Source organism: Amblyomma americanum, chromosome 6, assembly GCF_052857255.1.
Source record: "Amblyomma americanum isolate KBUSLIRL-KWMA chromosome 6, ASM5285725v1, whole genome shotgun sequence".
Lineage (NCBI taxonomy): Eukaryota > Metazoa > Arthropoda > Arachnida > Ixodida > Ixodidae > Amblyomma > Amblyomma americanum.
Genome location: NC_135502.1, coordinates 42,784,106 through 42,804,979, shown reverse-complemented (window position 1 = coordinate 42,804,979; position 20,874 = coordinate 42,784,106). Strand labels below are relative to the sequence as shown.

Below are 20,874 nucleotides of genomic sequence, written 5' to 3'. Positions count from 1 at the left end.
CATTGTTGGTTTGGTTTGTGGGGTTTAACGTCCCAAAGCGACTTAGGCTATGAGGGATGCTGCAGTGGAGGGCTCCAGATAATTTCGACCACCTGGGGTTCTGTAACGTGCACTGACATCGCACAGTACACTGGCAACTTTCAACTTGCAATCACACAGTACACTTGAAACTTGTATTGAGCACGATAGTACCTACATGCATCATTTTAGGGGTACTTATACTATACAGGAAGCGATGCTTAGTATTGTCCCCAGTTGTGGGTGGAGTCTTCTCACAACACGAAATGCAACAACTATATTTGAATTATATTCCAATTATGTTCTATTTACTACACCATTATACCGGTCTCCACAGTGAACAAGCAGGCTCCAACACAAGAGCATGTTTCTTCTGCTCCTGCCAGACAAAGGCAATGTGCAGTGGCTCGTCAGCTTTCTGATGCGTTCGTAGACTTTGTCTCAGCTTTACTGTTCCGAAGAGCGAGAACTTTTCAAGATTAGTTAAGCGACTTGATCGCCGAAGTTGCCTGCCAATGTCGATATCGATCGTGCTGTCGCAGCACTGTGGGAAACGAGCCACCATCTGCGAGTACACACATTAACACACACATGCCGCCGGCTTTTCTCGTAATGGGACTAGTAATGCTTTTGCATTAAAAAGCACTGAAGTGCTGAAGGTCGCAGTCATTTCACAAGTATATTAATAGTTTCTTTTATTATCTTCTATATTAAATAGAAACCTACAACTCGCTGCTGGTAATCTCCCGTCACTCCTAGGCTATATCATATAGTTTGCTATTTGGCAGACCCTTTATAAAAACATGGCAAAGACAAAACATAAATGATGGCATCAAGAAAAACAAAGATGCATGGGAAATAACCCTGAAGGAATGGTAACAACAACAGTGCAAAGTATTAAGAGTGCCTGCTATGAATAACACAGCATCAAAGAATATTTGCACGCACAACACAATGCTCAGGCTGAAACCTGCAAATGTGGCACGGAAATGATTGAACTTTAAATACATGATAATTCGGTCACAAAAAAAAGATGCTCAAAATACATTGGCAACTTTTAAGTAAAGCAATAATTTGCCACAAAACAAAAACAGCAGCTCTAAGCCAGGTAGCTGACCTCGGGAAGTACAGTAGCTCTGCACCTCATCAGACATATTTTGGTTTCTTATAAAAATCAGCCCATTCTATGTGCACCTGACAGGGTTGGTTAACCACAGATTCTCTGTGCACTATGCAAAATAAAATCAGCAGTAAAGCACAAAATCCAGCATACAAAAAAAATGCTACACACAAGGACATGCACCGAATTCTTGTGGCCAACAGTGCTTCACCACCACTGACATGTGTAATTAGGTTTGAACACAAAAATGAACACAGCAACTTAAGCATTTCACTCAGTTACGAGACAACACAAAAACCTGTAGCCAGTAGTTTTTTTTTTTTTGTGCGAACTATTACCCCCAGAGCAATATTTCATGCCTCCACCAGAGCTGTTGTGCAGCAGTGGGCCTTCATTAAATCTAGAACTTTTCATTTTCCTCAGCAGGATTCGCGTTACCCTCTATCCAAAGCCCAGTAACTGAAACACCGAGACGTGTGGTGCCCTCCCACACCGTTACAAAGAGATTGCATAAGAGACTGGCAACACCATGCTGGTATGCGCATTTGGTTTGCCTGAATGTCTAGGTATTGCATTTGGGGCTTTACAAACTCTACACTGTAAAACCTGTACAAGAATCACGATTCATTTATAACAATCAGAGATGTAGTACCACAGGTGGCTGTCAGTAAAATACAGATGGAGCCTCCATAGTACCAGCACATGTATATCATCTCACTGCGCCTATCACCTACAGCTTCATTAAGGAAAATTCCCGCAGAGTACGCCATCTGCCTTATACCAGAGCAAATAATGCTGCAATGTACAACAGCTTGCAATAGTATATCTACATACTGTGCCCATCAGCATCAGTTTTATGCTACTCTTTGATGCTCCTGGCAATAAAATGAGAGAGAGATAGAGAGAGAGAGAAAATAAGATCAACAACTGAGTGGTTTGTTGCAGACTGAACTGCAACAACACCACATTACTACGTACATGTCAGCTCTTGCACACCAGCAGGGGAGCAATAAAATGCATGTGTAAAAACACAAATAAAAACATCACACCAAAGGAAAGACACACATCACCTGGTGCACTTCATTATTATACATGATTCAGATGTGCACTGTTGAGCACGGTGCAGTTTGCTTGCAGCCTGCACTAAATAGTGGCGAGAAAACACAACAATAAGATTCAACATGACTTCAACTGACTGACACAACATTAAAAAGAGAAAAAATAAAAAACAACTTAACAAAGCTAGACTACTTAAGGGATATCCACATAGCATGGAAATAATCACAATGATAAACGTGTGATGGTGCGGACGCTACAACGTGTGTGCCTGAAAGAAACATTCCAAACCGGAAACTTTGAGCAATAATTACTGGGATCATCGAGAAACCCAACATTTACTATACACTGTCCCCAACAGAGACAAGGCATGACAAAAAAGTGTCAAGACAAAAGTGGATGTACAAAATGAAAAAGGTTACAGAGGAGGCATAACACTGTGCGCTGTTGTATACTGAATCCCTGACAACATTACAGGAGTGAAACACCAAAATGTCAAATATATTACATGAGCTATGCAAGTATATGATAAAAAACATTCTGCTTATGATTTAAAGGCATGGCTTATCTACCTAATAATGCCAATTCCTACTTCAATATTGTCAATGGCATCCTTTTCCCACAACACCTCACATGCACACACAAAAAAAATAAAAAGGTTAGAGGTGTGTGAATATTCAGATTCCAAACTAGAATCAAATAATAATCAGATCAGTAGTCTAATTTGACTTTTATTTGATTGGTAATTGAATTAAAAATCTGATCTTCAAACAGGTAGTCACAGCGGCAAGACTTCCAAGATAGGTCGCACACCGTGGCCACTAAGATCCTCATTAGCTGACTTGGATCCGACACCATGGTATTCGCACTAATAAATTATATAATGTGTGCTCATTTTTTTTTACTCTCAGAAACTTGGCGCATGAAACTACCAAAACTAGCTCACTTGAATGCAGTTTGCAGTCTACCTGTGTGACTCATGTGTCATGAATGGCATATCAAACCGCCGAGCACAGCAGCTCTGACAGACATGAAGTCACTGCCTAAACTGAAGACATGACGATAGTTCTGATCCCAGAAGTAAAAAAATGCTTTGGCCATGTGTTCCCACCAAGTCTGTGGCAGTGTTCAGTAAGTATATGTCATGTCGAGAAGACGAAGGAGCAGCTTATGCTACTGGATGACACTGCAAATGCTGCAGCCCAGTTGTTGCTATATGAACAGTAATAGTAAATGCCTGTATGTTTGGTTTACCAGAAGGTGTGCAAAAAAACTAAAGACATTCATGCAAGGTCTCTCCAAGGACAATAAGCAAGTGAAGGTCATATATGCCTCTTAAATTGTCTTTAGTCATCTAGACCATTGTTTATGATATTAACAATTTTGCCCCAGAAATATTGATAGCAATGACTGATATAATTATTAGTATACTTGAAAGCAAACAGGCGGACAGCTTTTAGAATTGCCCATTTTGTTTATATTGATTCCTGGCCAATCCAAGGGCAACTTTCGAGCTCTATATTGTGTCAGATTTTCAATATTTGGGCCTAATTCAACATCCATGTCTTTACTACTACTACCCGATTTGAATTCCATTTAAGATGAAGTCTTGCTATTCACACACCTCTACTTTAGGTGCCAGAAAGCCTTTCATACAATTCAGTTCATCACTACTCGGTAATGAGATCCACAAATTGATAAGGCTTAATGTGGGGTATAAAAAAAAAAGAAAAGAAAAAAAACACGCCTGTAAAAAAACTAACCAGATGCTTCTGCACACCAAAAAGCATTGACATGTTACATACTTTATCTGCTATGCCTCAGGTGCTGGATTAGCAAAAAGAAAAGCTGCCTCTTTCCTGGCACTTACACCCTGAAGCAGTGGAGACACTGAGCCCAGCAAGACGTACACCCAAGGAACCCCCACGACTATGCTCCTTTGTATGTGAACAAAATATCAATAGCAGAGAGAATATATAAGTCAATTTTAGAAAATAATGCTCAAGGAAGACTTTACATGCCCCATTCTCAAAAGAGAACTCTGTCCCAAACAGGTCAGCGTATCGAAATTTCCACATGTCACACAGTAAACAAAATAAGCGCTCAAAACTTCTGCCAATAAAATGCCCTTTTTCACCGTCTTTGAGCAATGAATGTTCACGGTAACTGTACACCCATGTGTATCAATGAAAAGCAGGAATGTTGCGGTTACTGAAAATTTAGCTCCATGCAGCTACACCTGATAGTTGCCGTATTTACACGATTGTAAGCCGACTCGAATGTAAGTCACTCCCCCCCACATCACATTTCTGAAAAAACAAACTTGGAGGTTGTTTACGTTTGGCCTTTAATAATAGAATGCGATAGCACTATCCTGCGGTCTCCGCTTATCGCCAGCTGCTATGGGCTACCGCGCACGGGAGCGCCCGTGGGCACATTCCAAAAGGAAAATCGATTAGTCACTGGACTACTCGTCCTCCCTAGTGCTGCCGCCGTGATCGCTGCTGCGGTCTCACAGCTCGTCGTTCTAACATCGCCGTGCAGCGAAATCCCACACTTTGCAAACAGCCACATCACAGCATCATGTGGAACAGCTGAAAATTTTGCCTCGCTGCAGCTGCCACACCTGTATCACCCGTTGCGAACGTCGAACTTGCAGCCCGGTGTGCAGTTAGTTTTTTCGGTGTAAAGAATGACAGCCATCTTGAATGTAGCCATGAACGAGCACTGGCCGCTTATTGGACCCGGAGCACAAACGACGAATGACGAAGCACTACATTAAAAACTTGTGAAACGCGGCCAGCAGTAGTCAAATGCGTCAGAGCTAAAGAGAAACTACCCGTGAGCGGCGTTGGCTCTTCCGCCGGCTATTGACACTTCTCGGCGGCGCTGCGGTTCCGAGTGGGGGTGCCGCCGCGATTGGAACAGCAGCCCTTCCATCAACTATCGGCGCTCCCTTGAGCGCAGAGTACGCGGTTGAAAGTAAAAAGAAAGAGTAGAAAGCGAATGAGTTATTGGGCCGTCACCGCTTATCAGCAGATGCAATCTGCATCCACGTGTGGGGAGTGGGCTGGTGCCAGTTTGCTGCTTATCAACAGCCACCATCGGCCACCTCGCACAGGGTAGGGATGCCGGTTCTGCGCGTTGACATAGCAGCTGCTCAAGGCCAGCACCAAGAGCGATGGCATGGAGCCGCACAGCAAAAATTCAACCACGCTGTAGCATGCCTGATATCTTGTTTGTCATGCCTTTATTTATGACGCGATGCTTTGGTTTCAATTTTAAGTCGACCCCCCCACTTCGGATTTTCAAATTTTGAAAAATAGGTCGGCTTACAATCGTGTAAATATGGTATGTGGTTTCTGCACGACTACAGGACACGTTAAAAAGAAAGAAAATTAACAAGTACTATTAGGTCCAAACCAAGGAGATAGTTGCAATGAATCCTACTTGCGCTTCTCAAGCACGAATTCCCGCTTGTGCAGAATGTGCAAAAGAAATTATGCCAAGATTGCATTCTTTAGCGTTTGTTTTGTGCTGCTCAGCAATGACTAGCAATCGATTGTGCCTTGAGAGCAATAATGCCAGCCAAAAGCGAGAAAAATGCCAGGGAGCTTGCGTTACTGAAGCAAATTTTCCCAAATTCTCATATCTCATGCTCAGACATTCCATGAAGTTTGCATACATCATTATGTGTGTGTTGCTATCATACATTTTTTTTCCAAACAACATTCCTCTTTTCCTTTTTTTATCATCCATATCCATGTCACAAGACAAATGAAGCAAGAGCAGCAGAAAATGATTGCCATTCACTCTCACCAACAACTCTGAGCCCTGGAACACCCTCTTGGCGCTTTCATGCACATATTTTTCTTTCAACCCCACTCCATCTATTTTGTCAGCATAGATGCTGCTACATTACAGAACGCTGACTATCACCATGACAGGTCATGTTACAGCATGCTCACAGCTGTACTGTAAAAAAGGGTCAAGAAAAATAGTGCGCTTGTGCACAAGCACCCATGTATAAAAAGCGTTGCATACACAACACTCGCTCATGCATGCGCTGAGACCATATACTCAAGCTTGCAAAAAACACCGAGACGAAAGTGATAATTTCCCCTACAGACAAAGAAGCTGCAGAACCCAAGAACAATGCTCCAGGCCCCTTTTACACTGTGCGTTTCGGGAGAATTTCACCTGTGTGCTACACACAAACTTTGCGAATGGTATGAAACGTTACTAAAAGTCAGCTGAAAGAGAATGGCAACCTTTCAACTGAGATCGACTCACTCTTCACTCCAAACATATGCAGTGGAGCATAGTGACAAAAGCCATGTTACGAATGCCTTTACAATATGGCACAAAGCTGAAGCATGCCTTCAATGATGCAAAAAGTATTTATAAACAGGTCGCGGAAAGCCTCATCCATTCCCTAGCCACTACAGAGCACACTCGTTCCTTGGGATATTGAAGGGCCACACACAATGAGAGGCACCTCTAAGGCAATCTCAAAGGGGCACAGGCATGAGCTGTATCGTTAATGAGCAGAAGCCTGCCTTTTGTTCAGGCATATGTTGTGGGCTGAGCCACACAATACAACATGACATAGCCTTGTATTTGAGAGAATAAGGCAAGGAGGAGGAAAGAAAAAAATGGAGAAAAAAATGGATGAAGAAAAAACAGCTACCTGAATGAATAAAAGCTGAAAGAGGATTGAATTGCGAGCAAAGACTCCAATAACTGATGATGAACTGCAGCACAACTGCACGCTTGCGTTCTGTCGGACACAGTGCGTCCTCATTTGGAACAGAGCAGTTCACCACTAGGGCTTCCCGCTGCCACTGCCGCTGCCCTGATCCCTGCTCTCTTCTTCTGCGGTTGAGTGGCCAGCATCTCCACAGGCACTGTCGTCAGAGGCTTCTGAACAAAGGCTTGTACCACTGGCTGTTTGGAAACAATTGAGAGCACAACACGGAAGTTAAGAGCCCCTAAGAAATGTCTTGTTCGCACTGTGAAAAGACATGGTTCGCATACAGGGCTTACACAAGAAAATAAAAGCGAGACCGCTGCTGGCATCGCAGTAACATGGCCAGTGCACGTTTTAATCTAACACGTAGCACAGCGAGTTCTTCGTCGTGGTGATGCATGCAATACCTACAACACAACTTGGAATGAGAGGAACAGCAGAGCAGTAAACTGAGCGAACTTTTCAACTTCAAAGCAGAAAAGCAGGCTCACAAAACATCCTGCTTGGACTGCTAGGTAAAATAGACAGTTAACTTTGCAGATAAATTTTGATTAGACATCTCTGCCCGCAGTACTATTATGCTGCTAAAATAAAGGGTAAGAAAATAAAATTGAAGAAAGCACTACAGTGCAGAAACTGATTTATTTGTGCAACTGCTCATTATGTGCAACAAAATAAAAGTTGGACACTCAGATTCTAGCAACGCTCCCAGAGATTTGTCCAGTGAAAAGTATTAACAATTGACAACCAATTTTTCGGAATTGGCTGAAAAACCCATGAGTTACAAAAAAACACTTTGCTACGAATAACCGATTCCAAAAACAGCGAACTTTGCTGCAAGTGATAATATTCGAGTGTATTTGATCCAGAGAGAGGATTTCATGATTGCACGACATCATTATCCTCACTACCATACTGTACGCTCTATGTGCGCTGCGGGAAGTGAGAACAGAGTTTTTCTGGGCAACAACGGTCACGAAGGCCAAAAGAGGGGAGCCTCGAGGAATGTGCGAGCGCCTCTGACTATGACACCCCCCCCCCACCAACGGCTCCACACCACAAACAGCGTTGTTTAAGTCGCAGCTGATGCACCTGCCGCCCCTCTTTTCACGCGATCACACACTCTGGCTATTTGTAGACGACTGCATCATTTTCAGAATGAATCCAGGGTGTCAACCAAGTTGACATTTCCAAATTCCCTGAGTTTTCCAGGTTTTCCCTGAGTGCATTTGTAAAATTCCCTGAGTGACATAGTACGTTGTTTTATACGAAAACAAGCTGACACAAAGACGCCTGATGGTATCGGTCTCAATTTGAATAGTAAGGGGTAGCATTTATTTCATTTAAAATAAAGGGAGAGATTAACAAAATGTGTAACAAATTAAATATCTTCGAAAAAATGCTTAAACAAACTGCGAATCGAATTGAACATTTTCAAATATGAACTAAAGGAAGGTGCATGCGGAAACAAATATTTTCAAATGTGAGATATTTCCATCTACTGATAGTAACCCCAATGGTGTGGGACCTGAACTTTAGCGTCACAAGTGTAATTCTCTCTCAGCAAGTCTATTCAGACGAACTGCAGGTTATAGAAACCTTAGTTTGTAGAAGTGAAAGAGCGACAAACTTCAAAGTAACACTGGAGAGTCAACCCCAAGTTCGTGCACAACGCTTCAGTGTTGTTTCACTGCTTTAGAGAGTTTATTTTCGTTTGGTTGAAGGACACTTGCATCTCGGCGTCAGCCAACACTTTGTTTTTTCAGCTCAAGCTCTTTCACAGAAGCGGCGGCACACTTCCTTTCCCGTTCCTTCCTCAGTGCATCGGCCCTTTCTTCTCTCGTCCTGCTCAGCTCCTCTTTCCACCGTGCGTTTACCCCACGAATCATTTGGAGCATCCTTTTGGTCAGCTGAATGTTGGCAACTCCTCCTGCCGATGTTACAGTGTCGTACACGATTCACTGGGCGACCAAAGATTGCTCCTTCTGATTTTCAACAAGGCATTCCTTGTTAATAGAAAATCCCCGCTCGACAGACGCATTTCCGTGTGAAAGAGACAGAATCACCTTCACAAATGCGAACAGTTCTTTGTTCGAACCACAGATGCCTGCCCAAAGGGTGTCCAGCCGATGCGTGCTCCTACTGAAATTTTTCAATGCCGCTTGCGTCGAGGCTAGGGAGCATACATGCTTGTAGGACTGCATCGCCCGGTCAGCTTCTGTTCCTGTCATCCATTGGTGCTCCATTAGAACTTCAAGTGCCACATTTACACACCGTTCCCCGAGATCAGGAATCGGCACGCACACGGGATCCTGAGATGATGATCCTGAGATGATGATCCAGCTTGAACCTCAACGGCGACCTCTCCGCAATCTTTTTGGCGCAGTTCTTCACGAAAGTAGCGCAGTCCCTTCTGAACTAGGACAGCCGAATCTGAAAGTTCCGGGACCTTATGCAGCGCATTCTTCGTAGCAAACCCAAGGTCAACCTTGGGTGTCGCAACTACGTTCGCAGTAAGGTCCATGTGCGGTCGAGAGTCCAAGTCGTATTTCCCGCCCACGCACCGGCTTCATCTGCAAATACTGGACTCCTCTCCTCTCCGCTCTTTTTCTTCCTTCTCCCCGTGCGGCTTCACTCTCGCCTGCGTGCTTTCTCCCTCTTAAAAGCTCCCTCCCGGAGTTTCATGTTACGTGACTTGTGCCTCTTTCGTTCTTTCCACCGCAATGCACTACTGTGGCAGCAGAGGATCGCGAATGGCTGTTTCGACCACGCAGTAAATGGAGCTGGTCACTCGGTTGCTCCCGTTTCGACACGACTCAATGTGCACTTTTAGGTATGGCAGAATCTCAATAGTTCTTGAAATTATACGAACATTTTCGAGGCACCGCACAGCGCAAAACTTCATAGGGTAAATGTTGCTCCCGGTTATACGTGCGTATTCAGTGCGTCGGGCAGATTTGAATAAGCTGTACAAAGCATGAAGAAATTCCACGAGTTGCCAACCTGTTGCCGCGTGTCCGGTTTTGAAAGCACCGTTCACCACATGAAGGCCACAGCTACCAACTTCCGAGAATACGACAGCCGTCGCTGGGTTCACAAAGTTCTTGTTTGATCTCACGGAGAAATTTTATATTTATATTTGGCCCATCCATTGAGATCTGAAGAATTTTCGATTGGGAGAGTCCGTCTGTGGAAGTTTTAAAAGCGGACACCAATTCTCCCACCCACGTGCGCCCCAGAAAGCATGACGACTCCATAGTGACCAACGGTAGCGCATTTTCACGCTCTGCTCTGCATCCGACCAAAAACGAACCAACACATCCATTTCCTCTTTTTGTGCAATTTTGTTTAACGGTTAGTCAAACGCCACGACGAGGTGGGAGGCTTGGCTTACTTCCGACATGAGGTTTTCCTTGAAGAAAGGTGCGACTCCATAGACAATAGTATATCCTACCTTGTATTTGCCAAGCTGCATTTTCTTGGCTGTAGCTGATGATGGGAACATCAAAGGGAACAGAGAAGCTGATGCCGCGGCCGCACGAAGTGATGTGTGCGTCATAACAGCATTGAGGCGCCACAGCACTTTAGCACTTCTGATCTAAGTCACGCTGAAAGATATCCTTTGCTGTACGATCGGGTTGGACGTCCGTCGCAGTAGTTGAAGCGCTTGAAGGATACGCAGAAACTGACAGCACTGGCCCGGCATTGGTCACAACGGTGGTCGCCGGTGTCAAAAATGAGGCTACAAAGGTTGTCCCGGCATTGGTCACAACGGTGGACGGCGGTGTCGAAAATGAGGCTACAGAGGGTGTCCCGGCTCCGGTAATAGCCAGTCGGTGCTTCTTACTTTCAGCGTGACTTGTCACCACTCTTCTTCTTATGTTGCTGAGCGAAAACTGCTCTCTGCATAGCGCACAGTATGCTGCGTTCGGGTTACTTTCGATGGGCCTAATCCAGGCTGCAAACTCACAATGTTTCGTATTCGTCCAGTCCTAGACGAAAGTGCACTTGAAGGCCATCATGCCTGACACGTCGCACACAGCTTGCCTGCGGCACCACAGCAGTCATTAAGCTAGCATCGGGAGATCGCGAAAAGGCGCAAAACTATTTCCCTTTCTCCCAAAGCTGCGCCGCCTGCATTGCGAGTGTGCACCCCTTGCGCCAGAAATGGACGCTTTCATCAAGGAGATGCGCAGGGAGAAAGAGTTCATTTGGGACCATCGCAAGTTCTCACAACATTTTCTGCCGCCTTGTTGGAGCTGTCCACTCAGAAACACAGGAAAACAAGGGGAGGCCGCTGGCCATCGAACAGCACACGTGCAAACCGTAGGAAGCACGCGCTCTTGCGTCGGCCACAGCGCCGGGGAAGCGCGGGAAAGTGCCTGCTTTCGACGTAGTATGCTTCGAAATTGGAAGCAGCGCTGGCACTGCAAAGCTTTTTGCCATCTTGCTGGGATGCTCCACTTGACAGCACAATGTTGGAGGCCAGTGGTCGCTGAGGAGAGGACACGTAACGCCGCACTGGACAATCCGTGCAATGCCAGTCCGCCAGTCCGCGTTGCTTACACGAGGCAGCATTATTGCTACTTTTGTTCCTTTTATGTAGAACTGCAGCTAATTTTCCCTGATATAAGCACAAATTCCCTGAGTTTTTCCAGGTTATCCAAATTCCCTGAGAATTCCCGGTTTTCACGGTTTTCCCAGTTGGCAGACACCCTGGAACCAATAAAGTTCATGCTTTCTCTCTCTGTACGCCACCTTGATGGCAACGAAGAGCGTGTCATTAACTCGGGTGCAAAGCCTAGCGAAAACGAGGAAGTACTCTATACATATGCCAGCACATGCCACTGCAGCACCACATCACAGGTGCTGCAGGTGCCACGAATGGCACCTGCAGCCACAGGGCCTATATTTCAGTCTGCACTGTGGTGAGCATGCACACTCACTGGAAGGCTTGCCTTGAGCACTGGGGGAGGGCGACGCAGGAGCCATACCATTGTGGCTAGAGGCGCGAGGCTGCAAGGATGCGATAGCATCGGGCCAGAAGCGCTCGACAGGCCGCACTGTCTGCACCTTGGCCTTCTTCGCCTTCTGCTGACTGTTCTCCGGGTTGCTGGCGTCTAGCATCGGCTGCAAGATCCTCCGGCGTGCATTGATGAACCTGCAGAGTAAGCAGAGCAGTGAGCTGAACAGCCAAACGAGTTTCTTAAGGCAGTGATTCTCAAATCATACCTTGGTGACCTTTTAGAATCTCTGAAAATGTTTTGAAGCCCCCATATCTGTCACCCTGATAGTGGGACCAGATACAGCTGAGGGAATTTGTTCAAATTGAGGATGCCAACTGAATCATGCCTCCTCAAGGGGCTAGAATATTTTAAGAGCAATTGCAAGTTCAATGTCGCGTAGAAGCTACTGCAGGTCAACGAGCAATACAAATAGCTGTTGACTTACCAGTTGTTGACTTGAAGAAGGGTCAAGTTGGTTTGAGCTGCTATCTGTCTCTTTTCATCTTCTGTCGGGTAGGGGTGCTGCAGCAGTAATGAAAGAAAGGTAAAGGTATCACATTTTGCTAGGCGCACTTTAATAAAAGAAGTGTCCATGCAACAGGAAACTTTTCCCCAGCAGCTTTGCATGAGCATTTCAGTGATAAAATTTGAACTTTTCTTACAAATAACCTTAAAATATTCCTCCAATTCACTATACAACTCATCTAAGATATTTTCTGCTTTGGTATGCAACAGGAAATTTATACACTTTCACATATGCTTTCGGCCATAATGAAAGCAAGGTGCAATAGGAACTATAACAATGTTTCAGTACCCGCTGACAATGTTTTACAGTATGCACGTTCACTGCACTGCACATAGCACCAGGAACTAGTACATGCTCATAACCTCAAGGCTGCATATGCTGCACAAAAGGTAAAAGCATAATTAGCATGGCATAAAATACTAAAGCATAGAACAAAAAATGTGTGCTTAACAGTTACACTTGCTTGTAAAGCCAAATCTCCATAATCTAAAATACCATATTTGTACATAATGCGACCAAAAATACAGTGTGAGGGGAGTTAGAGACCTCACAAACAGTTAAAAAAAAAAACGATTATAATGCAATAGCAGCCTGTTCAAGCCAATTGCAGCCAAGGACTTGGAAAACATGGAGACGGCATGCAAAAATATGGAAGCAGCAGACACGCCATGATTACTTGAAAGGCAGCATTTCTTAAATGTGTGCAACATCACCATGCGCAGCAAAACCTTCAAAACGTTAATGCACGCAGTCTCCTATGCAGCAGTGGCCCCTGTCACCAGCGTGCACTGCTGCCCTGTGTCCTGTGCTGCCAAGTCCTGTGACCGGTTGCACTTCTTTTGTTCCCTACTGCACTCAATTCTTTCAGTGCCTTCTCTTTCTCAATGGCCCGTGCTGCATTCTTTCCATGTTGACAACCACCCTCTCCTCTGCCTGTGCATACCGCACGACCCCACAACCATCAAAAAGATGGCTTCTCCTGCAGCTCGCGAGTCTAGTGGTGAAGCTTGATTTAGCATTGTAGCATTGCATCAGCATGCCATGTAGCGATGTAGCATGTCGGTATTGTGTCACTGCAGTTGGGCAACTTTGGCACAGTTTGTCTGCAGCCACTAAAATTCACAGGTTCCCCACCATGACAGGTGTAAGAGAAGGGTAGGGGGAAAATGTGAATGAAGTGAGGAATGCCTTGACTCGCACTCCAAGTTGCCAGGACAGTGCTGGAGCAATGTGCCTAGTACAGTCAGCCAAATCTTTAGCTATCTTGAGAGAGTGCAGACTCTTCTGTAAGCCAGCGGCTGGAAGTGCTAGCCTAGTAGACAATGTTCCCAGCTGTGCATGCCTTGACATTTTTGCAAGTTCGCTGCGTCACAAGCACTGGTGTACAGAAAACTAAGTGATCATGTGAGATAGCTAAGATTTGGCTAGCTGTACATGCTGGGCAGTGAAAACAAAGTTGGCAATAAGTGATGTGCACTGATGGCCACTGGTGATACAGTAGAACCCCTCTGCAGTAAAGTAGCTTGAACAAGCAAAAATCTTTACTATATCAGAGTCTTTATCAGTTGTTGGTGATGGCATGGCTCCGACTATGCCCTCTGGCTGCTTACTAATAACGATGTGCTGGTTTATAAGACAAACACTCAGAAATGCCTCACATCCTGCTCTTATCGTCCCTTTATGTGATATTTATAATCAATTATCAAATGTTATCACGTTTTCGACATTGTTTACGTCTTGTGGAAGTATCGCATTTACACGAATACATGGCTACAAAAATAGAGAGAGTTTGATTCCATGCGAAAACCAAAGCTTTCCATGATCGCGGCATTGTCTTCTGTGGCTTAGCATCATTTAAGAGGGAGTAAAGAAACGCGCGAAACTAAGTCAAGCGCGGAAAAACTGCCTATGCAGTTCCATCGTGCGTCTGCTTCTTGCTGCTGCTTATGTCCGCTTCTCGTGCTGCTGTGCTACGAACGCACGCCCTTTTCTAGTCCTCACTGCACTTTGACTGGCTTTCCTTTCTCACTGACCCGCGTAGCCTTCTTTCTTCGTTCATAGCCAGCATTACTTATTCCATACGCGCCGCGCGCTTTGCCTCACGGCATCAAGCTCTTCAAAACGGTGCCTTTTCCTCGCGGCTCTCTAGCTTGGTAGTGAAGCCACCTCAAAGAGCGCATTCGGTATCTGCCTCGCGATGCTAGACTTCGCGCGTGCCGCGATGTTATCATTGTGCGGGAAGTACATCACAACGGCCAAGCGCTCTTTACTATAGCAGTTTCTTAAAAAAAATCTTTACTATAACAACCGAAAAAAAAAAGAATGCACAGTCGTCTATGGAAGGCGAAATGTGACCGCAGTTTCACTTTACTATATCGGTTTTTACTATAGCGGGGTTCTACTGTAATGGTATGATGCATGCGCATATGGCAGTCACATGATCAGTTGCCATGGTTAATGGTGTGCATGCTCACTGCTGAGCTGGAAGTGAGCCGCTATGCTACACCAGGTGGGGCATGCTAGCTGCATGGCCTGTTCTAAATAACTGCAGCATACACTCTATGCCTTCGAATTCTCAGAAGTTTGCATGGCCTGTTCTAAATAACTGCAGCATACACTCCATGCCTTCAAATTCTCAGAAGTTTGCATGGCCTGTTCTAAATAACTGCAGCATACACTCCATGCCTTCGAATTCTCAGAAGTTTTCTCTCATTTCAATGAGCACGAGTTTGATAGAACCATAGCATCAGTTTTAATTAAATTACAGCTTAGATTAATGAGATTTTACAGTAACGCAAAAAACTGAACTGAATAACTTTTTGATGTGCAAATGAATGAGCACGACAGCCAAAAGTCAACATCAGTTGCGTCAATACCCCAGAACACAAGCGTCGCAAGTGCAGACACTCATGATATATGCAAAGGCAAAGGATAAGGAGAAATAGCAGTAATGTGGTACAACGCAGTTTCCCCTAAACATGCTGATTTTGCAATGGCAAAAGAGTAGAACAGAAAGAATACCAACAGAGAAGCTCAGAAAAGTAGGGGAGCCCGCAAAAAGGAAGCATAAGAAGCACAAAGGTTTGGGCGAGTTAGTGAGACATGCTGTGCAAAGAACAGTGCAGCAGAAACTGTAAAGGACAAAGAAAAAAGGAGCCACACACAGCAAATTGTTAGACAGATGTCAAGAGTGCAACTGACCACGATATGCTGGAACAGCCAAGAACGCATAATGCTGGTGGCCTGTTTTGGCAGCACTCCCCGCTTCTGCTTCTTCTTGGAGCCTAGGAGGTCCTCCTCATCATCATCTCCGCTTAACGAGAGAGACCTCGAACCTGCACAAGGTTGACAACAGGCCCTATTTCGCGAAATCCGAATGTGCGTTTGCAAATATTCCCCATCACACAGCAGTGAAATCAGAATGAAAAGGAAATAGCAGCCTCCAGTTCAAAACATCCCGATTATCAGATGAGAGCTTTGTTGCATTTAGGCTGGGTGCAAGTGAAAGAAATAACCTCATTACACTTCAGTGTTCAACATTAAAGCACATACGGCCTCTCTCAAAAGTATAGAGCCCAAGGGGTCTGTGTCTGGGCCATACTGTGAGACTCCGTATCAGTGGCGTTCCGAACCTCTTGAAGGTGGGAGGTACTTCTGTCCTCACCACTCCAAAAGTGATGGACTCCCATGGATGCTGCATAGCTTCATTTGAAGGTTTACAAGCAAACACAAAGGACATTTCACTTTTGACAAAGGCTGAGAATGCCCTGTACCACCTATGGCATTCACAGATACTACTCTATAGCACAGGACAATAACATGCTACTTGAAATCAGTTTGCAAATTTAAAGACCTGAGCTTAACTTAGATAAATGCAAGTTACCCCTAAACATGTATATATAATTGTGATCCCGTTTTTACCTGGGAATTTATATCATAGGCATTCAAGAAACCTACATATTAGGAGGTAAGAAGTTATTGACGCCAGCCACACTTTATTTCATGAAACGCAAAATTTACGACACATTTCATCCACAATAGTTTCCATCAGAGACATGCAGCATGAATAATTAAAATATTAGGCAGCATTGTGAACAGCATTACAATTCTGATGTCTCCCTTTCTAAAAGAAAGAAGAGTACTACCAAATTCGAAAAAAAAAAAAAACAAAAAACATCAGTGTGGTCATTAACTGCCTTTAGCAAGGGTGAGAAATAATAAAGAAATCGTGGCTGCTCTCACTTCCTAATTGTCCAGACATTATCCTTGCTGCAAATCCTGATAAAGAACACGCCGAGTATCAACAGCAAATTTGCAACATAGCATAATGAACAAAAAACAACTCTAAAAGGATGACTAAGATTCATGCTTTAACCTTAACCATACATATAAAATACCCAAAGAAAGGTACACGACAGTCAATTATGCTCAGCACATAATGAAATTGTGACAGCCACCTAGCAATTATTGCACAGGACCAAACAGCAATGAAAACTGCATACACAGAAGACTCCACATAATGCAAGTTAAAAGACAAAATAAAGGCACAACTGTGTCACAGAGCTTCACACAAAAAGACTGAGAAAACTGTAGTTCTTGGGTAGGCTCTCAGAAGCCAACAAGCTATGTCAACTTACGTCATCATCAACACCCATTCAACAACACTAGTTACAAAAGATCACAGAAGGGCGTGCTACATTCACAAATGGCACAAAGTAAAGCATCAATATGAATGTTGAATTATTAGGAGAGTTGCAACATAACAGTGTAGTCAGTACATTGATTTACTCACAGTAATAGGTCATAAAGGCGAGTATCAGATTTTTTGATCACTTTATTTTAATGCGTCACATGGCTCACAAAATTCACAAATAATGCATGCAGAGAAATGTCACATAAAGGCTTTTTTTTCCAGATGCATGTTCAGATTTCTTTCTGAAACTAACCGAGGTTAGAGACTCGATGGTCTTGGCTAGAAGCGGAGATGTTTGCACCAATCTGAGACAGTGGTGTCCCACCATGGATTGATGCTATCACAGGCAGAGTTGCACTCGTTTGAATCTGAAAGAGAAAAACAGCAGTTTTGAGGCATAGATTCCAACAATGAAGCAGCCAAAAGCACAAGTGAAGAAATCCCTCACAATGCTAACAGTTTGCAAGTATGCCCAAAAGCTACACCTGGGCTATGAAAGACACTCTAATGGAGGGAGGGGTTCTAAATCATTGATCGTTTAACATGCAAAGAAATATCAGTATATCTGCATTTGTTCAATTTTATTTCTACCAAAATATGGCTGGTGATTCAGACATCGAACCCAAGGTATGGTGTGGGGTAGTGGAATGCCACAACTTATCTACTGTTGTGAATAATCGCAAGCAGCGAAAACGCCAAGAGATGGTATGCAAGTGACTACAATTTCACACTTGATAGTAAAATTTTAATTTGAATTATGGGGGTTTAACGTCCCAAAGTGACTCAGGCTATGAGGGACGCCGTAGTGAAGGGCTCCGGAAATTTCGACCATCTGGGGTTCTCTAACGTGCACTGACATCGCACAGTACACGGGCCTCTGGAATTTCGCCTCCATTGAAATTCGACCGACGCGGTCGGGATCGAACCCGCGTCTTTCGGGCCAGCAGCCAAGCGCCATAGCCACTCAGCCGCCACGGCGGCACTTAATAGTAAAATTGCTACTTTAAAAGTGCAAAGTGAAGTGTTATCATTACAGTAGAAAGCCTTGATATTTCGACTGCAGTGAAGATACCAGTTCCCCAGCAATAAAGTGCACTGTGTTAGCCATTCCAACCAGCAGAGAACAGAGAAATGACACCATGACCAAAATGTTAAAGCTCAAAACAGGAAAGGACAAGTTAAACTCCACCAGATTCTTGAGACTAATACAAACTTCGAGGTAACAATAAGTGACACACTGGCCTCACAGGCAAATGCATGTGGACAGGGGAAGTGTCTGAACGATCAACAAGTTGCATTATGGTAAACGACACAGAGAATGCAGGCAAGACAAAGCCGCATTAACTAGGCAGGGTGTCACTAATGCCCAGTACAGAACCGTGATGATAAAAAGAATGCAGAGGAAAACATATTATACAGGAAGATGTACCATCCAAAACCACTAAGATTTTTAAAAATGCAAATCAAAAGCATAGCACAAAGCTTTCATTGACATTTTCACTTGCTTTTTTAAAAGGGCCAGTCAGCCCTTTCTGGCATGAAAGTCTGAAGAGCTTTCCTAGTGACTGCAGGCTTCTATCCTCATTCGCGTTGTCCTTAGTGAAAAAGAAACTTTGCAACGTATCTAGTCTGGCAATATCATGCTCATATTGTGCAACCCCTGGTTTTGCCTACCCATGTGTTAGCGCATTACCGTCATTATGGATGCTTAACCCCATTGCACTTTTGCATTGCAGAGAAGCCGCCCTACAACTGCCGCCGTGTTTTTACTTGTGTTGAAACCCCCAGGTCGGCCCCCTCGTTGTTAGTGCGCCTGTTATTGGTCACTAAACATATACGACCAGATTAAAAAAAAATATATATGAACATACTTACCAGATTATCCTGTTAGAAGAGAACATGATAAACCAAAATAAAAACAGTGAAGTTCTAGGGGACATTTTTATTGGTCACAATTTTGAGCACGTGAATTGAGAAGGTATCACTAAAATGATACTGTATCTAGCTCTCCGCTATCCATGTTGATATCTCAAAGTGACTTATACATGTATTCAAAGCATGGACAGTAATAGATGTGTTTCACACAAGACTCCAACACCAGGGGGACAGGCCCCATGAGTCAAAACTACAGCCTGCCAAGCACCAGCATGCAGCAATGCTCATATAACACCATAAAGCAGCCAGTTGACTGTAGTCCCTGCGGCAAGCAAGATTTTCCATACTCAATGTAGCCTACACTCTAAACATTTCGCAAAGAAGCCTGACTCACATGTACCGCCGTTTGCACGCTTAACACAAGCGCTCGACAGTGTGGCTTGGACCGACGCCAGCGCCGCAAAGCATTGGCCTCTGGAGCCGAGACATTTGCGGCAGCCGAGGATAGCTGGAGCGCAGTTCGATTTGACTTGTCTCTTGCTTGTCTGACTGATCAGTAGAGAGCGCGGCCCATTGGGCCCGTTTCGCCACATTTTGCTCGTGGCTGCAGTCTCACAGTCGCCTTTTGAGTTTAGTCTCAAAGCTTCCGTGTGAAGAAATAAAGATTAAGAAAAACAAAGCAAATGTGGGTTTGTGGCGTTTCTAAGGCTGGATAGCAAATAAATCTACTGGTTAGAGATTTTCAGGTTCTTGATTTTCTCATTCTCTGACAGCACGCAACGCAGTGCCTGACTTTTGGCTTTGTCCACGCTTCTCAGGAGGTCATACATTCTGGTGTGTTGGGGCAAAAGAGCTGTGTACGCCCTGAGCAAGGAAACACAAATCCACATTTGCTCTGCTTTTCCTCATCTTTATTTCTTTCAAATGCCAGCTTTGAGGACAAACTCGAAAAGCACGCAAGCTGTTGAGCGCCATGTCGGGTTGTTGAGATATGCAAACTTGGTGTTTCTGTGTGCACGCGGCACCACAGCCACGAGTGAAACACGGCGAAACGGGGCTCGTTGAGAGCGCACACTCTCCTCATCGGTCAGGCAAAAGTGAAGGACAAGTCAAATCGAACTGTGATCTAGCTATCATCAGCCGTTGCAAACATACCGAAAGCATTGTTTCGGCTCTAGTGGCCAACACTTTGCGGCACTGGCGTCAGCCCAAGCCACAAAATGTCGTGCGTTCGTGTTAAGCACATGCTGACGGCGGTAAATCCCACCTCCCCTGTACTTTGCTGCTAAGTATGCCCTTTCAAGTTCAGTCTTTTTTATTTCACAGTATCTTTTTTCCCTCTTGCATACAATTAACAGTATCCTACAGCAACTTGAATGGGATAAAAAACAAGAGCTAAATCTATTTCTGTCATTTCCATTTTTTCGCAGCAGTGAGAACCACAAGCAGCCAAAAGAAACAGTTCTTCTCAGGAAACAGAGGCGAAATTACAGAAACTTCCAAGCTCTAGACCAAGCGTTGGCAGCCTAGATACCCTGAACCTTGCTGCGCCCTTCTTGTGCTCCCTACCTGTATGGGCTGTGCCACGAACCCAGATGTGGTGTGTACAACTTGGAACACTGTTCCCCCCGAGACCACCTGACCAGGGCTCAGAGCAGAAGCTGACAGGCAGTTGCCCTGCACCATCACCAGAGGGCAGAAGGACAGCAGAGGGAAGGGGCGTCAGTCAGCAGCGTGTGGCCAGAGAAACCAAGCACTCCCATCCCTTACACAACAACCCAACAGCATCACTGGCTTGGCACACGAGCCCCAAAAAATGCTGGCACATCC

General features: G+C 44.6%; 1 protein-coding gene across 5 annotated transcripts in view; it reads right to left on the bottom strand.

The window, feature by feature from the left end:
• Positions 1–864: 864 nt before the first annotated feature.
• LOC144136704 (homeobox protein PKNOX1-like) overlaps positions 865–20,874 on the bottom strand; it is a 35,761-nt gene continuing 15,751 nt past the window's right edge. For 2 of the 5 annotated variants that reach the window (XM_077669242.1, XM_077669241.1), the window contains exons 6-11: positions 20,614–20,721; positions 17,423–17,537; positions 15,678–15,811; positions 12,396–12,472; positions 11,891–12,105; positions 865–7,141 (exon numbers count right to left, since the gene is read on the bottom strand). In XM_077669242.1, the coding sequence (XP_077525368.1) occupies positions 7,020–7,141; positions 11,891–12,105; positions 12,396–12,472; positions 15,678–15,811; positions 17,423–17,537; positions 20,614–20,721 (771 nt within the window). In that variant the 3' untranslated portion in view covers positions 865–7,019. The remainder of the gene's footprint in view (positions 7,142–11,890; positions 12,106–12,395; positions 12,473–15,677; positions 15,812–17,422; positions 17,538–20,613; positions 20,722–20,874) is intronic. The other 3 variants (XM_077669244.1, XM_077669243.1, XM_077669245.1) reach the window with 2 other exon arrangements.